This window comes from Halichoeres trimaculatus, unplaced genomic scaffold (assembly GCF_033239565.1).
Source record: "Halichoeres trimaculatus isolate MK-OKI-2021-1 unplaced genomic scaffold, fHalTri1.1 fHalTri1_scaffold_14, whole genome shotgun sequence".
Classification (NCBI taxonomy): Eukaryota; Metazoa; Chordata; class Actinopteri; order Labriformes; family Labridae; genus Halichoeres; species Halichoeres trimaculatus.
Window position 1 is genome coordinate 15,859,669 of NW_027437192.1, and position 19,289 is coordinate 15,878,957.

The 19,289-nt window shown below is 37.1% G+C and overlaps 1 protein-coding gene across 4 annotated transcripts in view; it reads right to left on the reverse strand.

Moving 5' to 3' along the window:
• Nucleotides 1-19,289, reverse strand: part of thrb (thyroid hormone receptor beta) — a 178,701-nt gene that overhangs the window by 19,624 nt on the left and 139,788 nt on the right. Inside the window, exon 1 of one of the 4 annotated variants that reach the window (XM_074686422.1) lies at nucleotides 272-723. The exons of the other annotated variants lie outside the window; for them this stretch is intronic. Within the exon in view, the coding sequence (XP_074542523.1) occupies nucleotides 272-608 (337 nt within the window). The 5' untranslated portion in view covers nucleotides 609-723. Of the gene's footprint in view, nucleotides 1-271; nucleotides 724-19,289 lie in introns of those variants that run through there. 4 annotated transcript variants of the gene reach the window in all.

Below are 19,289 nucleotides of genomic sequence, written 5' to 3' on the forward strand. Positions count from 1 at the left end.
ATGGCGCCTTAAATCTTGGATTTACGCTTATCGACCTTAATTTGAAAATCCCCAACATCACTGGAGCAATGATCGGGAGAAGTCATTAGTAATTATTGGAAACATCCGAAACTTCTTTCAAACAGTTTAAAGAGAAAACCACAAAGCTCCTAAATCAACATCACCAATCAACCAAAAGTCAAACCCTAACGTGCCCATGAAGAGATTCTGCACACATGAGAAACATGTCCTCACCAAGAAGGTCCCAACAAACACTGGTTTGAACTCGTACCTTTCTTGTGCGGCCCCTGCATCCACTGCAGGTGTGAGTACTCAGGTTTGATCTCAGGGTAGTACTCGGGCTGGTGGTGGAAGTGGCTCAGAGGGATCTCCATGCTGCAGAACTCGCTCTTAAAAGGCGGAGGGCCGCCAGCGTACGAGCACGAGTAGTGCTGGCTGGGCGGCCAGCTCTGCTCCATGCAGGGCGGGTGGTGCAGCGGCTGAGGCTCGCAGTGTCCGTACCCAGGCCCCTCACCTGGGTACATGCAGTGCTCCCCACCGCCCTGCACTGGGTAGCCTCCCACCCCAGGGTGAGGCATCTCATACATGTCTGGGATGCAGTAGTTCATCGTGGAGAGCCACAGCAGAGGACCATAAAAAAGTTGTGGTTCAACTCTGAGGAGTGTGCGCCCTCACAAAGAGAAACTGAAGTGTTAAAAATAATAATCCGGTCTGAGTAAAAGAGCACGGAGCGCTCAGAGAGGGACAAACGGGAGTCTGCCACCTCACACAGGTGAAGGTCTCCTGAGCAAACACACAAGTGTTTCACCCGGCAAATCCACAGACCACAGACTTCACCTAGCAGCTGCCCCACCCGCCACTACCCGGCCGAATTGGGAAGCAGAGATTTATGACGACGTAGGGCTCTAATCTTACACTCCACAAATCCTCGATGTGCCACAGACAGTGGCAATGTCACAGATTAAGACCTCACCTAGAAACAGTAAACAGCATCTCATAACAACCACCCAGAGGAAAAGTTTCAAAAGATAACTTCAACTTTTGATGAGGCTGATCGTATCATGTCGGCGTTAACGTCTCTCTTTACCCTGAAACCTCCCCTCACCCTCAACCTTTAACCTGTGTTTGTGAACCACCGGACTTATCCGGTGGGTATTTTAAACAGAATCCACAAACAGGCTGGCTAAGGTCAGAGCCGTATAATTATTCCTGCCAACTATCTGGTGAACTTTATGACGCTAAGAAGATTTGAGGACCGGTGTTTAACTCACATAACCCAACTTTTAACCGTTTAAGCGACGTGAAGCGAGGAGAAGATAACGTGTTAATCCGTGACAGAGACGGCGCTCCATGTTATTTTTATTAAGGAATTACAGGGAATAAATAGACTACAGGGAAAATCAAATTAAGAGTGTAAAAAATAATTATCTGTGTCTTTTGTGAAATGTTTATAATAAAATAAGTGTGGTTATATAAGCAACACTAACAATGTCTGACTAAACAATGAAAAGCAAAAATACATCAAAGTCTGAACTTAACATGAATAACATTTTAATTCTCTGAATAGAAAAACAATTCCCTGACTGGACTGCGTGTGTAATTGGCTGAATCAATACTCTTCCTCTTCAGATCCAGACACGCGAGCGACACGCTGAGCCACACGTTGCGTGATCTGTTTTAGATAATACACCTCTTATCCCAGACACGGGCTACAATAACCAGCCGTATTGATTAGGCTCCCTGTTCAATAAAAGCAGGATAAGCCTTATGGCAGCGTCAGGGTGCCATTTTGGACCCATAATGCTTTGTTCAATAACTCAACCAACCTGTTTAAAGAACAACCTGTTGCTGAGCTTCAAAATGACACAACTGAACAATGACGGTAAAAAGAAACAAAACTTTCAAAATATTTTTTTTTTTACAGAAAATAAACATAAACAGTATTTCTTTCTCCATTTCTTATTTCTTCATGTGGAAACTTTAAGCTGTGAATACATTTTTACAAATCAGCAAATATTAGAATCAAACTTTTTAAATATTTCCTTTAAAAATATATGTTTGTTTATCGGTGTGTTTACTTTCACTTTTCAACTGTGCACAGATTTTGAGTCCAATTTTTTTTACTGCATAATCACTTTTTCTTACATTAGCTGGGGAATAAAAAATTGCAATGGTAAATCGTTCTTAAAACTTTCAGGATACTAAGAAGGAAAGATAATAATCTATGATGTACTTTTGGAGATATATAAAACATGAATTTAATCAGTTAAATTTTTTTTACTCTTGGATAAAAAAAAAATCCAGAGGTGGTTGATTAAATCTCTATGGAGAAAAATTCTGGTTATGAAACCAACTGATATCTGAAATCCATCCATTTATTCTCATAAATGTATAACTTAATTATTTCTTTCTTTTTTAATCCATTGAAATTGGTCCTCATCTTCTTCTGACCTCTGTCAACACGATTTAGTCTTTCAGGATTTTTAGTTTGAAAGTTTGTTGCTGCTGCCAGAGGTTGGTGTTGTCTGACTGCGTTCAATGACAGTTTTTTTCCAGAGCAAAACAGCTACAAAGAGTTAACTGCAGTTAGAAAATACTACTCTTATACATGGAGGATTGGGAAAAAAAACGAGTCCATTTGTTCTCAGTCAAAATTTTTTAAAAGAAGTGATATGACTACAAATAAATACGGAATAAATACTCAATAAAATAAAAAACAACAATGAGGTATGTAAAAGAGTTTTTGGAAAGTTGGAATAAGCTATGCACTCAATAATCACTATACCTCAGTATCATAGATGATGCAGGTTTTGTTTTAGAAACAGCTCAGACGCTACACCTGCTCAGAAAACACTGATTTTGATCAGTTTGATTATAGACTCTTGATATGTTAAACCAAAACCCGGTGAAAGTATTTTGTTTTTCATCGTGGTTTCATGGTTTGGATGTGTAATGTTAAGAGAAATTGACAAAAGTGGTCAACAAACACAAACAGTTAGATCACTGAGAAACCAGAGAAGCCGTTGAGTGACAGAGTGTCTGATTTATTTTACTTTACACAGACAAATGTCTTGTAATTAAGTTCAAAATTTACTGTTCAGAATCAACATCAGATAATTTAAGCAGATGATGTTTTTTTTTTTTTTTCTTTGATGACCTCCTTTAGGTCAGCACAGACAGCTTTTGGGTACTTTTAGGTCTGACAACCCAGCTCCTTGTCTTCCCATCTATTTTCCTTTAAACTGATCACATCAGGGCCTGTGTGCACGGCCAGTCATTACACAAACAGGACCATTAGTCATAACACACAGTTATGGAATGGCTCATTTAGCCATAGCATCAGCCGCATGCACAGCTGATATAAAATTGGCCAATTAACCAACTGCACCATGAAAGCGAGGCAGGTGAAGAATGACATTATGTCAGGGGAACTTGGTGGAAAACCTCAAGGTAACAAATTTGGTTCATGCATGCGTACTCCATATTAACAGGGATAAAAATATCTTATTTTTTCTAAAAGATGTATTCAATCTCTAAACACCTATTCTCTTCGCTCATGTTAATCTATTTTTTTCCCACCATTAATACACATGATCTGTTTTCATTGCTAATGGCTGGCTGTGCATACCGGCCCTGGTTAGCACTCCAGACCGCCAAAAGCCAACAAGTGTGCTCTTAAAAATGCATTGTTATAGCAACCATTGTTAAAGCTAAAATTTAAAAATAATTCTGAAATATAATATTCTATGTTCTGTGGCTTGTTTTTACTTTTTCTGTTTAAAAGATGATTAATTAATAAAAAAACACAGTTTAAATATTTTTCTCTCAGTTTGCGAAAGATGTTAACAGCCATGATGCAAAGCACTCTGAGTTCCCTTTTATTGATGGTGGTTTCAAATGTTGTTTTCTTTGTAATCCAGGCCAATGTGTGATTTTCACATTGTGTACAAATAAAGTTTTTCTTTCCCACTCAAATGCATCTATTAACACAGTAATAACTGTTTTTGAATGTGATGTGACTTTGAGTTCAGCTTGTTTAGTTCCCATCTCCAGCAGCATCAATAAATGCTCATCTCTTGTATTAACCTCATGTTTTCCAGCAGCTTCGCAGGTTGAGATAGCCCTCAGAGGCCCTCACAGTTGATCTTAAAGTTAATCCGTACCACAGCGGTTTATTTAACATCCCAGTATAAACGTCAGCTCCAGTTCTGTCTTCTCTAAAGCTTCTTTACGTGACATTAAGATTCGATCACACAGATGCCTTTTTTATCTGCTTAAGATTACTTGATGGCAGAACATCTTGCTGCTGCTGTGTGGATCGCAGAGGTGTGTCAGGAAACATTAGACATGTGAACACATGGTGGAGTCTGAGGGTAGATGCGTGCAGTTTGGGCTTTAAAATCCCTGCTGCGTGCACTTAACTGAACTCTGAATCACAGCCAGTCTGCACGCTTGGCATTGAGTCCCTGAAAAAAGACACGATCAATACTGATGGAGCACAGGATTATGGAGGAAAATCATTAACATGGAGCAGACACAACTTTTTTTTTTCTTTTCTTTCCTTTTCTTTTTTTTTTTTTTTGGTTTACCATACCCAAAATAGTTAAAAGTCTGCCACAGTAACCATAAATTTCATCATACAACAGAGTCAGGTTTCAGCCATTTGTTAATTTTTTTTATTTTTTATTTTTTGTCTGTTTTAATTTTTTTTCTGATGGGATAAATTTTTAATTTCTGCTTTTCCTTTTACATTAAAACAGTGTTTTAGGAATTCACATTAATTTTCTTTTTTTCAGTCATTCATCAAATAGTCTTCAATACTTAAACAATTTTGATATTTGCAACACAATAAATTTGATTGTTTTGTATAACCTGATCTACATAAAGTGACTGCTACATCTTAAAAGAAAATCTGCAAATGCCTGAAAACACTGCCCTTGTACTGACTCCTGATGAACAACAGAAATAACACGATATGTTCCCATCTTGACCGCATACTCGAGACAGTACAGTGTCCTTTTAAAGCTTTAACTTCAATTTGTTTCCTTTAAAATTCAAAAGATTTTAAAGAGGGGGCACATGATAGTTTCATTTTCATTTTTTAAAAATAAATAATAACATGGTTTATTTTTCAAAACTTTGACCAAATTAAAAACAGCTACAGCCTTTTGCCCTCAGGTTTATTCCCGTGTCTCTGCATCAATTCAGTAAATGGACAAAATAAGTATTTCTAGGTTAAAGCTTTTAACAAAATCTGAATGAATATTTACAATCTCTTATTTATTGCATGAGTGTCATGAATTTAAGGTTCAGCTGAAACACACTCTTTAATCTTTGCTGATTTGTTGCGCTTCATGAGGTTTTTACATGACTAAACAATCTAACTGCATATTCCATGTTTTCATCTCACATTGTGCAGTTTTAGTTTTCAGAGTAAATGTGGAGCAGTTTAAAGTTAGTGTATATTCATGCCATGCATTCTGTGAATTCCTTTGCCTCTCCCGTTGTTTTTCTGCACAGCTGTGAATCTTCTAACACCTATTTAGTTCATTTTCCAGCCTGGGCCTGGATGATCCTGTAATCCTTCCGCGATTATGTGTCCAGATATAATATGACACTTAACACGACCTGAGCACGCCGTGGACTCTGGATGAGAAGCCAAATCTTCACTTCACGCTAATCACATTAGTTGTGGAGCATCAGATGATCGGAGAGTTGAGGAGAGGAGCTCGCCGATGTACGGTTTATCAACATGTGGAGGGTCAATACATTAGTGTATTATTGCAGTATTGCTCTATATTATATATTTCATAACAGGTATTTTATTCCAGGCAGGGTGAAACTGTTGATGGGCTTTTTATACATCTATTGTGTATCTACTTTGGTCAATTTTAAATTCTCAGTTATTTTCACGTGTTGGATTTTGATATTTCACATTAATGGTTCGGCATTTTTTTTTATTTTAAAAACAAAATCCATTGTTTAAATCTTTTTTCCTAAATTTAAATCAAATTTATTTTTTATTTTCTATTTTTCAATTTCTCTGTATTAAATATCCAGTGTGGATTTTAATTTTCTTAAGCTTTGTGATTTCTTGTATGATCTCAGGTTTATTTCTGAAAGGTGTTATCCTTTTTGTTCTTACAACTGCATTTTACTGTTTAAGTTGAAGTTTTTCTTTGGTCCAATTTTTTTACTTTAGTTTGTGTTTCATTATTATCAGAAAATGTACCGTAATTTTCAGTGAATATTAGTTCTCGATCATCTCATTGATTTTGTTTTATCTGTTTATTTTTTTTCTATAATTTTACTTTGAACTTAATTTTATTTATTGATCTTTAATTTCTATTGATAAAAACTTTAAATTTGTTTTCATGTTGATGATAAAAAATATTTAAAAATGAATCTTAGTGCGTATTTATAAATCAAAACCTTTCTGTTGTGATGTTTGTGTCATTTATGTTTTTTTTTTGTCAAATTGAATGTAAAGTCCTTCCTGTCCTCAGTTCAAAAGCTAAATAACTGTTGATGAAGTTTACAGACAGCACATGTATTCTTGTGTTCAGAAAAAAAACAGAAACGCATGTAATGTAAAAATCTTCTAAAGGTTTTTATTATGAATCTTTGGGGGGGGTTTAAATGCAGAGTTTATTTTTTGTTTATTGTCTGCTGTTGACCCTCCAAAGGTCTTATATTGTGTCTTTCCCTTCAGATTTGTGTGATGCACCCTGAAACTCCAGTCAACAAAGTCAAAATGCATGCAACATGAACCTTGAATTCTGTTGAACCAAAACACTGAACCATTCATTCATTCATTCCTCTTGGTGTCAGAGTGTGAAGATACACTCCACTTTCTGGATTGGATGAGTGTTGACTTAAACTTCCGCATTAAAAACAGACGCATTTTGGTAACAAGAGGACTGTTCTCTGTAGAAGAATCAGCAGCTCAAGTTTAGTCAGGAGGGCTGTACTCCACACACTGAATTATTGTTGTATCCACTCTCCCTCACACCTTATTTTTCCTCTTCACCTTGTGACATCTTTAATGAACATGGTTTCTCTTCCATGACCCCACACCTCCAAAACACCACCCAGGTTTCACAGCTTCATCAGCCTGAACCGACGCCAATGGTCAACAATTCAACCACCTCCCCGGGGACATGGACGCAGACAACCTTTTCTCTCCCTGGAGAGTTAAAGCACCAAAGAGTCTCTGATCATAATTAAAACAAGTATTTATCTTCAGCTTATTAATTTGTCTCTTTATCTGCTGGGTAGACTGGATTTCAAGTAAGGACACAGGATAGCATCAGAACAACATCTGTTTTGGAAATTTCCCTGGATAGATCACAAAATGACAGATTACACGTGCAAACAGGTTTCAACAGGTTAGCTGTGTGAAAGCAGGACAGCTGTAAAATTGGGATGATGCAAGAGGCCCATGACAAACAGGAGCCCTAATGGTATAAGGATGTTTGTAGGAGTGAAGTTGTAGGCTGTGACACCCCTACATTGAGAAACTTTAAAGTGACATGAAACTGAAAGCAAAACAGCACTCTGTTAAAAACACATTTTTTCCTTATTTCACATCTCACCTTATAATTTAGACAGTCTGCAAAAAAGCAAGTTGCAGTCACAGTATTCTAATGGGATTAATCTCAGTATTCATGATTTCATTTTTTTTAGAGGTTTAACATCTCTGGGTAAATCATTATAAAAATAAATAAAAAATAATGTGGGTGAGTTTTAACCAGTTTTGCTGCTTAAGTCTTTACTTTCTCTTTAAAATAAGTGATCACGGCAGATAGCTACGATGGCCCTGAGAGCTCACACTGCTGCGTTTCTTTAATGTGATGTGTTGTGGTCTTTGCAGCGTGTTTTCTAAATGCTGCGCACATGTTGTGAAATCAATGAAGATGTTTTCTTAATATGCCTGTTTTGTCTTTTTGCATGTGTTTTCTTGGGTTACAGCACTGTGAGCTCTCAAGGCCACCGTAGATATAACTCTATCTTCCTGATCAGTGTGGTGAACTACTTTGTCACTTTCTCTGACACACAGTCCTCAGAGTATCTGCAGCCTCTCAGTGAGAGTCTTACGCTGTTTGCTCAGAGAGATTAGAGGTTTAATTGTTGTTTATGTGGATCTTTCTTTGGCCCGCTCTCTGACTTGATTAGGCTGTCTTTAGCAACGGGCACAATGTCAAGGTAAACCTGTTAAGCCTCCGAACGTCAAACACAGATGGACACCGCAGGCATCAAACCAACGGCGGATGTGTTTGACTGAACCGAAGGATATGATGGAGAAGATGTCTTTGACAAACCTACTGTTGCTTTAAGAAACAGGGTTGCATCAAGTCACAAAACACTTGTGTGCAACAAGACAAGTAAACTACAATAACAATGCAAAAAGCACTTAAATATAAGGAGAAGATAAATGAATGTGTGATGATAGCATCAAAAATCAGGAAAGAGTTCATTTTTAATTTCATGTAATGAAAACCTGAAGTTGTTGATATTTTTAAACATACTGTGTTTGCTGAATGTCTCCTGGTTTACATTCCAGTTTTTATCTTTTGGACAAACTTTTAGGATTTGAAGAAAGACTAATATCAAAACACTTCCCTTCATTTTTGTTTCCATTTCTAAAGGTCTTAAAAAGCCATGATCATTTTGAACATCTTCTCTTTTTGAGTCCCCAGAAAAAGTTGAAACAGGCTGAATCTTCCATGACAAACAAGGACAGACAGTCTGCAGGTCTGAGCGATTTTCATGAGGTGAAACATGCAGCAAAAGCAGCAACAGCTCAACTTTAAAAAAAACTTTTAAAGTCAAAAACAGATGCAACATCACAAATGCATGGCACTGTAGAAGCTGGAGCACAAGGTAAAGGAAGTGTAGACTGTAAACCTGCAGAGCCTAAGACAGCACTGAAAAAAACTGAACTCTAATCAACTATTTTTTTTTCCTTAATTTCATAAAAATTGTCTAATGAGACCTAAAATGAGTCACATTCACCTGACAGGTCCAGAAAAATGTTTTACTTCAAGATTTTAAAAAACAATAGTGACTCCTGAATAGTTTTAAAAAAATCTGCTAATGGAGTAAAAAAATATGCTCGTCAAGTATCTTGAAATGTTTTAATGCAAGAAGCAAATTTTAAGCAATTCAGGCCTCAATGTTGTCTTTTAGTATCTTGAAAAAAGACATTTTTATATTACGTCTAATGGAACTATTTTATTTGATAATAAGACATGAACACCTGCTTAGCTTTTAGTTTCTGCAGTGGCTGTTTGGAGAGTTTAATCAGTCTTCTCTCCGATAAACTAAAGCAAACTTGTCACTAACATGTTTTCAATGCTAACTTTACAGTTCTTTCCCATGTATGTGTCTGCTGTTAGCTTTGATGTCCATTTTACAGTGATAAATACTGTGTTTCACTCCCCAGAAGCAGAACCTGGCACAGAAATTGCACATTAGCCGTAGAAGTCCTTTTTTACACTGCATCTGTTGTACTAAACTTTGGTGTAACACAGCAACTTGTCAAACTAATAAACTAAAAAAATTATGAGAGAAACTTGCTGCAAAAAGCTGAAACAACAAATATGCATAATAGCAAATATGCAAAATTATGCTAAGCAAACGATATCACAGGCTGTCAGGGTTTTTTGCCGCCATCATTAACTGTCTTTAGGTGGTTAAACGTAAAAGGATACAGTAAGCAAAGGCGGCTGCTGATTTTGCACAAACTGAAAGTTACTCACAGGAGCTTGTACTGAAATGAAATCATTCAGTGAAAAAATCCTGCACAGGCTGGGGTGAGAAACTTTATGCTTAATTTAAAGTTTAATAAAAAGTGCCTCACAGACATAAAACACAGGTCATGATATTTTGAGATTACATTTTCACATTTTCATGACAACTTAACCTAGGCAAAAAGTATTTCATGCCAAATGCTGTTGATAAAAAGCTAATTAGGAGTCAAATCTAAATAAGTGCAGGGTCACATGGTCAGATTTTTAACGTATGTTCAGTGACATGAATCAGGTGACATTATTTCTCAAAAATTTTCCTTTTTTTTCCAAGTCTACAAGTAACTAAAAGCAAAGATTTTGGATATTTGTATTTCAGAAATGAAATACTGTTGTTTTATTTTCATTGTTGGTCCGTGTTTTCTTAGAGACAATCCTCGAGCAGTAAACACTCCAGGATCTCTGAGCCCTCCTCTGGTTCCAGGAAAGACGACTTTTTGATTAGCACTTAATTACTGACAGGCACAATGTCAAGGTTAACCCATTAAGCCTCTGTATGTTAAACACAGATGGGCACTGTGTGCAGTAAATAGATGATGGACATTTCCCACTATTTATGGTTCATTACAGTGATCAGGATTTCAATTTCTATCAATCAATCTTTATCTATAAAGAGCCAAATCACAACAACAGTAATCCCAAGAAGCTTTACAAAAACATCAACCACTCTAGACCTGCACATGCTATATTATTAACAAACACTCTTAAATTTAAGATTTCTTGTTGAGGAAAATTAAGTTATTGCACAGGTGAATAATTCATCTAGTTTTAAGGAATTTTCTAATCAAATTTATTGCTTTTACTTTGTGTTAATGCTCCCTTCTTGCAGTGTAAGAGGTGGGATTCATAAGTGTTGACTCCCCCTCACCTTTCCAATATGTTAACAACAAATTGTTAAAGGATATTTTTGAAGCATGTTTTTTCTATCTGTCTCTCTGCTTGCATATTTTTCTTAAATTTCAAAAATGTTTCTGCATAACTTATTTTTCACAACCAACAAAAACCCAAACGTTATAGCGTTCCCAGAGAATGAAAGCAGAAAAGAAAACAAAACTCTGAAATTATGACAGGGAAAAATGTAAGCTCAGGGTAGAACAAAGACCGGGCTCTCTATTGAAAGTCTGACTCAGCTGACCTGACGTCCACTGCAGATCATTTCAGGTCTCTGAAACAAACAAGAGACTTCTCCTAGAGGATCTGAAAGTGGCCATTAAATCCGTCACTGAGACACAGAGACACCGACACACAGCAGGTAAAGACCACCATGAGTCTGAACGGTATAGTTAAAAACACATCTACTTTATGTCTCTATTAAAAGAGATAACGTGGGTTTGCTGTGGGATTAAGCTGTGCAACCCTGTTTGTCTGAAAATGTGGAAATTTCAATTCAAGAGAAGAAAATAAGTGTTTTTGCTCCTTTTGGGAAGCTTTGTGCACCTTATTTAAAGTTTAAGCTACGATTTTCTACTGGATCTTAACAAGTAAAACCCTGACTCTCTTTAGGACTTCCTGTGTGATGAAAGTAAAGCCACAAAGTGCTCCCTCACTAAAGCACACATTGTTACTAAGTTATATAAATAAAAGGTAATTAGCTTCAAGTATATCCATTAACGTCTCACCATCTTTCTGCATAAATAATTCACAGCTCCACAGTTTAAGTGATTCATGTACTGGACTTACATCACCGTAGTAACTGACATTCAGATGGATAAATTGAAAACCAGATCTAAGCTTGACTGAATCCTCAAAAACAATCGTTAAACCTCTGAAACAAAAGCCCATCCTGAAATGAATGATCAATGTTTCATTTCTATAATCTCTGTGATGAACTGTTAAAAAGGCTTAACGTGGGATTACAGGCTCCATTAATGTAATAAGTGTGAGTGTGTGACAAGTCGATGTGATCCACACACAGCAGCTGGTTAGAGCCTGGCCCCACCACGCAAATCTGCTTTGAGGGAGGGCCTGATACCAGTTTAACTTTTTGATGAGGTGACGTCCTTAATGTGCACTAATCTTGTTTGGAGTTTCTACAAGACTCTCCACGACGGTTAAGCGTCCATCAGACAGAGTTTAACGCCTGTCAATACTGTAACAATCTGTTGTCTGAGCGGGCAGACTTAACGCTGACAGGGCTGCGTGGCGAGGCCGCACGATTTCAATCATCGCTTCGTCAGGTTGACCTCTGCATTTTTTGACATTTATCAAAATTAAAAAGGATTTTTTTTTTCCTATTGAAATCATATTTTTGACAGCAAAAACCTGTGGTAAGGTAGAGATGGTGTTCTTTAGCATTTATGTGTCAGAAACAACAGCAAAGAGGACTCAGAAAGAAAACCTACAACTTTTTAATATTTATGATCTTTTCTAATTTTTTAAATTTTTTTCAAAACTGATTACATTTTGTTCCCAACTTTTTACTTCAAGCAAAAATTATGTGCTTTTTGTAAAGAAACTTGAAAAGGTATATATTTTTTGCTCTTCTCTTATAATAAAATGTGGGAAAAATTTCAGATATGACACAATTTTTTAACATTCAATCTTTTTCAGTATTTAAATGATTTACAATAAGTTCTTATTTTTTTTATGCAAATATGCTACCTTTATTATTTATGGACAAAAAGGGGCTCAAAAAATCTTCAAGCGAAATCTGCACGTTATTTTTTTTTCCGTTTCTTAATACTTTTTAAGTGTGTGATTATAGGGCATTATAATGTTTTAATAATGTTTTAAGACTTTAAATTTTCTTGCACAAAATGTTGTGGTTTTCTACAGAAGCCTGCAGACTTAAAAAAATAATAATACTTATTCCAAAAAAGAAAAACTCACACAAAAACAGAGGACTACAGAAAACTATGTTTTTTTCAGTAGAAAAAAATTTAGAGTTTTTGTCTTTTATCTTATTAAAATATGAGTTTGTTTCCTTCTTCATCTTTAAGTATTTTGCAAAGAAATCTGGTCAGTACAGAGCCCATTTAGTGTGTCAAATTTTGAATTATTTCTATATCAAAAATGCGACTAATAAAAATTTGAAGCGGTTAATAAAAAAATGTTTTATAAATAACTTTAAAAAAGTTACATTAAAAAAAAATTAAAACGTTCAAATTTTTAAACAGTATAATTATTTTTGCAGTTTTCTAAATTAGATTTATTTTTTTACGGACATATTGCAGACATATTGAGATAAAATGTTGTACTTTCAAAATAAAAGAACTTACAATGCATATGGAGGATTTAAATATTTTTTACTCACCCTGAAAGTCTTTCTGTCTGAATTCTCTCTGCTCTTATACAACCTTGCACATGTCCATAAAATATTCCAGCCTCCAGTGCACAGATCTGCTGAGTAAGTAAAAGCCAGACGCTGACTCAGGCAAACGGCGACGCCGCTCTTTGTTATTTAACAATATGTTTCCTCTATTATGACCCTAAAACACAGTAATAGTTCCTCTCCTTACTCACAGGAACACAGTTTCTCTGTGGATTGCAGCTCACCACAGTAGCCCAGCAGCAGGCTTTTGCACTGATATATATTCCCTCCCTGATTGATTACTTTAGGTCTTGGGGTTCAAAGCCGGTCATGAACAATTTTTGGATGTGAGGAATCTGTTCACCCCGGGCCCTCAACTGACATTATGGCCTGAGCCGGATGTCCCCGGCCACTCTGGGTGACCAGGGGAGGGCACACGAGTTGTTGAACCTTTCCCCTTAAAGTTCAGGGTAAGCTCATGGGAACACCAGAAGGTTCCCATTGAAAAGGTTAAAGTTTGAGAGGATTAGCTTGAACTGTGGAGTGGACTGGGAGAATCTATTTCTGATACTGGTCTTCTTTGGCACGACATTCATAATGAGCGCCCTCACAGGGGTTTGGTCTGGACTGTCCACGACCAGAGAGCCAAAAGACTCCAGTCATCCTCATGGTCCTCAAGCACTGTCTCCAGAGTGAACTTCACCATCAGCCAAAAAATTCATCATCACATATTAGAAAATGACAATGCTCATGTCATGTCAAAGTGAGGAGGTGAGCGTTTTAAACCCTAACGGGGGGATTTAGCCGGTCATGGTCCAGTGAGATGGTTCAAGAGCAGCTCAAGGCCGGTCACGCAAGATTTCTTTGATTCCAAACTCCAACATTTCCACCAGGAACACTTGTGACAATTAACAAAAAGTTAACCAAGGACCAAAAAAATTGTTATATGCTTTGCTTTCAGAGTGAAATGTGCGTTTACAGCCAGGCAGCTAATTTCCTTTACTTCACAGATTCTCTTATCTAAATATACATTTGGATGATGCCGTTAATTTCTTGCATTAAAATAAAATTTATGCTCGGTTTCTGCTTACATTTTCAAACCAGCCTCAGATTTCAGTGTTAATCCACTGAATTATTGATTGGGGGCATTATTGATTATATGTTAAACCACTGTCTGTTGCTCTCTGACCATAAGGACAGATGCAGTGTAAATGGATGAGACAGTTACACAAAAGGCCAAAAGGCTGCAGCCAATATTAAAAAAAAAAAAAAAAAACAACTTACGAGGCAAAAATGACATACTACATGTACCAAAAAGAAAAAGAAAAATATGGAAACACAAAGAGAGGTTTTTGCCATAATAACACCAGTGACATAAGAACAGAATCAAGCAGACTTGTTGCAGTGTTCAACAACACTTATTGATGTCTGCTTTGATATTTAGTACTTAAAATTTGAGGAGATATGACTGATTTTAAAAAAAAAATCTTGACTATTAAGTGAGTTTCAGAGAACTTGCACAGAAGCAGATGTTTTAATGACATTTTTCTTTCAGATTTGGATTTCTTCAAGAATCTCAGAATCATCTGCTTTCGTTTACTGTCACCAATCGAAAAGCTGAATCAGTATCTTCTCTTTTACCCCTCTTTGTAAGCAAACACTCTCACCTCTACCCGAGCTGGGCATTAATGCACTTCATGTATGTTTTCAGATTCCCAGAGGAAGACTATCACCCGTGTCCTCACACTCTTGGTTATGGCCCCAAAAGTTGTGGCTCGTGAAAGTTATGGAGAACCACACTGAGACACCAACAGCAGAAAAAAACAAAGTAACAGTCAGAGAGGATTTTCAAAACACCGTCAAACACAAACACTATTCATATAAATACTAATCAGAGCCAAATCCTCACAGAGTGTGTCTCCAGCTTGCAAAAAAGTAAGGTTTGAATTTTGTTCAGCAGAAAAAAAACTTCATGAATGAGACAAATGATGACAAATGTTTTAGTCAGTGTTAAAATTTAAGATTCTCAAACAGCAGATCTGTTGAGGCTCACATCATGACCTGCCTCCAAACTCTGCACCTCAGTAGACATTTCTAAATCTATCAATACCTCTAATCTAAATGCGTTTAGCTAATCAAATTCCAGGGACACCTGAAGCACTTTCTTCCGAACACTTCAAATGGCATTATGTAGGGTTGTGACATTCACAAATGAACCAGGTCTGCTGATCGGCTCTTTGACGCGAGCACTAAGGGAAAGCAGAGTTGCAGTTGTGAACTAATTTTTTAGTTGTTGTTCAATTTGAATTGGTCTTCTTATCTTTTAATTGTTTCATGCAGATGCACACACAAACTCCAGAAAAAGGCACCAGGAAAGGAACTCAAAGTCTAATTTCTTATTATTTGGTATGCAAATAACGCGTGACATCATCTGAGTTGTCATGGTCTTCATGTGAGTTCCTCAGCACGCAGTGGTCTCAAGAAAAGGGAGTGTGTCCACAAGACGCCCCTCCTGCTCATTAAATTTTTACTATAGATGTGAATTAGACATTAAAATCTACTCCACACATGCCAAATGGAGGTTTGATCAATAGATTTGGATCAGGTGTGCTTTGGTAAAAGTTGTGATGTCCAGGTTTGTCAAAAGGAATACAGAACCATGTAGAACCAGGTGAATATAGGCAAATGACATTTAACCTCCCTCGTTCATGCTATTTGAGGGTTGAGGTCACGTCCAGTCATTTCATGTCAGGGCAAGTCAAGCCAATTAAGGTCACATCAGTGCAGGACAGGACGGGACATGACAGAGCGTGTCCAGACATGCCATGTCACGTCCACTTTGCACGAGCCAAAGATCCTTTATTTAACAGTTATGCGCTCTTTTGCTTTATTGTATTGAGATAAGTTTAAAATCTATTTGGACAAATAAAAGTGACAATCTTTGGGTTTTTAAGCTTATTTCAATTTTTAGTTTTATTTACTTTTTTTTCAGTTTTTTAATTGATTTTCATGTGTTTGTTCTCAGTTGTTTGTCCTAAAGACCGTTATATTATTTCTTATTTTTACTACATTAATTCAGCATTTCATCTAGTTTTATGTTCCCTTAGTGGTCAATATGTACTTGCATCTTTGGCACAGCTGAGCAGATAGCTTATATCTCCAATAGGGATAGACCGATTATCGGCCGGGCCGATTGTCTGGGACGATATTTGGCATTTTGGGACATATGAGCATCACCCTTTTTTTTGATCCGACGGCCAATATGAAACCCATTCAAAACTGTGTTGTTTTGGCTCTGATGCTTCTCTGCACAGTTTCTCCCTGTCTACACTATGGAAGGTCATTTAAAATCAATCTTAATTTCAAACAGAAAATTAATTCATATGATTTACATGCCTGTAAAAGGCAGCATTCACTCAATTCAATTCAATTCTGTCCATTTTTATTGCAGTTACACAGAGATTTTGAAAACTTTATTTACTGTAGAAAACTATAGGTATTTATTTTAAGTTTTCATTCATTAAGTTTTCATTTCACTTTATAAAATATGCTGCTAAGTGTGGGAGCTGTTTATAAACATATGCTCGAAAGCATTTAATTGCTAACCTTGCAGAGCAGATGGACCTGCCTGACTCAGTTTCTGAAATCCTGCAGATCCATCTTGCCAGGCTCCAATGACCAACGATTTCACTCAGCTAAATTTTGACAGGCCCAATTAGGGAAGAGAGGCGGGAGCTGTGGGAGCAGACGTGACGTCAGCAGACTTTCGTACCTGTCAGCGTTCCTTTGATTCTTAAGTTAGCTTTACAAAAACGGCAGCAGTTATCTAACGCCATTATCACAACTGTTTCTCGTGTTCCTGTAGTTGTTCGTCTATTGTTTCCCAGCAGCGGCACACATAAGCTACGCCACACCGCGGCTTGATGTGGATTGGTCTGTAGTGAGTCTGTTAATCAGAAATGTCGTCCAATCACCAGCTGCTGAATTTTTTGAAAGGTCCCACCTCTGAAAACAAATCCGAAGAGCTGCTACCCAGATGGACTAGTGAAATATTTCCGTGGCGGATATATGAAACTGTTCGTCTGGTGTGTCATGTCATTTAATTGCAGTTAAGTGTTGGAGTTTGTATTGTTCAAAATTTTTAACACTAATATTTTTACTTTGACTACAGATGAATCTCGGCTTCAAATATTGGTTATCGACCTCTTGCCTACTAATAATCAGTATCATTATTGGCCCCAAAAAATCCATATCGGTCTATCTCTCATCTCCATCTTATGTCTGTGATCTACTGCACCTAGTCCAATGCCCTGCACCAACACACTTTGCTCATACATTCCTTCAATCTGACAATAGTTGTGGTTGGACAACTATGTCAGTCAGCAATGCATGGCCAATAATACATGGTTGTTTAGTTCAACCTAACTTCTGATTAGGCGTAGCCAATGTGTGTTTTAAAAGTGTGAGAGATTGGGGCTAATTCACTTGTTCTGTTTGAGACCAGAGCTCTTGGGAGGTGTTCGACTAAAGAATCGGGTTATGACCGTATGCAGAGGTCAAGCCAAATAAAATGACATGTTTGGAGACGTCTTTGGGTTTTACTAACTTGATGTTCAGAGTTGGATTTCTGCAGCACTCACACTCTTACACTCAAATCTTACAGTCTTTTTATTTCCTCCACAGCATCTCATTACACTTGATATGAGCCACACTGATCTCACAGGTCTCGAGATAAATCTAATTTGAAGATGTTTCAAGCCAAAGTCAGAGACTTCATTGACTAATGGGTAGAAATGGCTGCCAAGTCAGGTGCCTCTCGTGTAGAGGAAACAGTCCCTGGTTCTGAGTATTACCAACGGATTTAATACAGCTATGCAAGAAAATAAAAAATAAAAAAAATTCACAGTCAGTCCTACATTTGCTAGTCGAAGGGAAGCTTTATATCATTCTTTAAATAAAGAATACAATGCACACACATTCAGGCTAAAATCAGCAAACAGACTCAAAGGGTTCAGCTTTGTCCAAAGAAGCTGAAAATATCAACACAAATGAAAAACCCTGGTAATAAAACCCTGGTATCTATCACAGATTCAGTGGACGGCCTCAGTAGAGTCTGTCTATTCCTCAGAGTAAACCCATGTTTTATCTACAGTAGCTTTACTTTATTTATATTTCATGGCAAGATGAGCAGAAAGGAGCAGCTGAAGCGCTAAACGGGGATTTCATGCTGCGTCTCATTTATGTTTGTTTTCAAAATATTTTCTTAAACTGTGAATTATTGATATTCCCGGGGAATTACGGACGAACACAGACTGTACGTGAAAAAACACAGCTGTGGTGAATTCACTTACTCTGTAAACAACCAATTATATAGTTTAATCAGTTACATCTCCTCTGCTGTATGCGTGTTTAAAGAGGAAAGAACATGTTTTAAAGAAGGTGCTGATCACTGTGTATGCGCGCACTTCTTTTAGAGATTGGTAGTTTTTGGTGTCTGGCTGCTTTATTCAACCCCAGTTCTATTGTGTAAAATGTTAATTTAACAACTCGTTGGTTTGCAGATTCAAAGCCTATAGATCATTAAAAATAGTGCCAAGAAAACACCTCAAAAGCGGTAACTGGTACAAATCAAAATGTTGGCTAATTTAGATTTTGATCCAAACATGTTTGAAAAGTTGAGTTCGTTTATGTGTCATTAGCTCTTCTCTGTAAACATTTGTGAGCCTCTGTAGTCTGAAAATAGAAGTTTTGTGGCACAATATAGAAACTTTTTGCTTAAATGTTTTCAAGTTACAATTGGAGACGGATCAGTTTAGCATCTGGACTCTTCTACTGCAGAGCCATGCTGAAGTAAAACATGCAGAATGTGGTCCAACATTGTCTTACTGAAATATGTAAGGTCTTTCCAAAATAAGTCATTTTCTGGATACCAACATACGTTGCTTCTAAACCTGTTATCAGATATTGTTGCATAATAATGGAGCTTAAGCTCCCCATAACATTGGCTCTTCTGATCTCCAGAGCATCAGGAATGCTGACTGTAAACAGTTTGCACTTCAACAGTTGCTGGATCATGGTTCCAGTTTTTATAAAGTGATTTTGATCCTATGCGGGATTTCCACTCCAGAGTCATGACTGATTTTCATGTAGTGCTGCCTAAAAGCTTGGAGACCACATCCATCCTGTAGTGATTTGGGGTTTTCCTCATTTTTTACAGGGGTTTCTCTCTA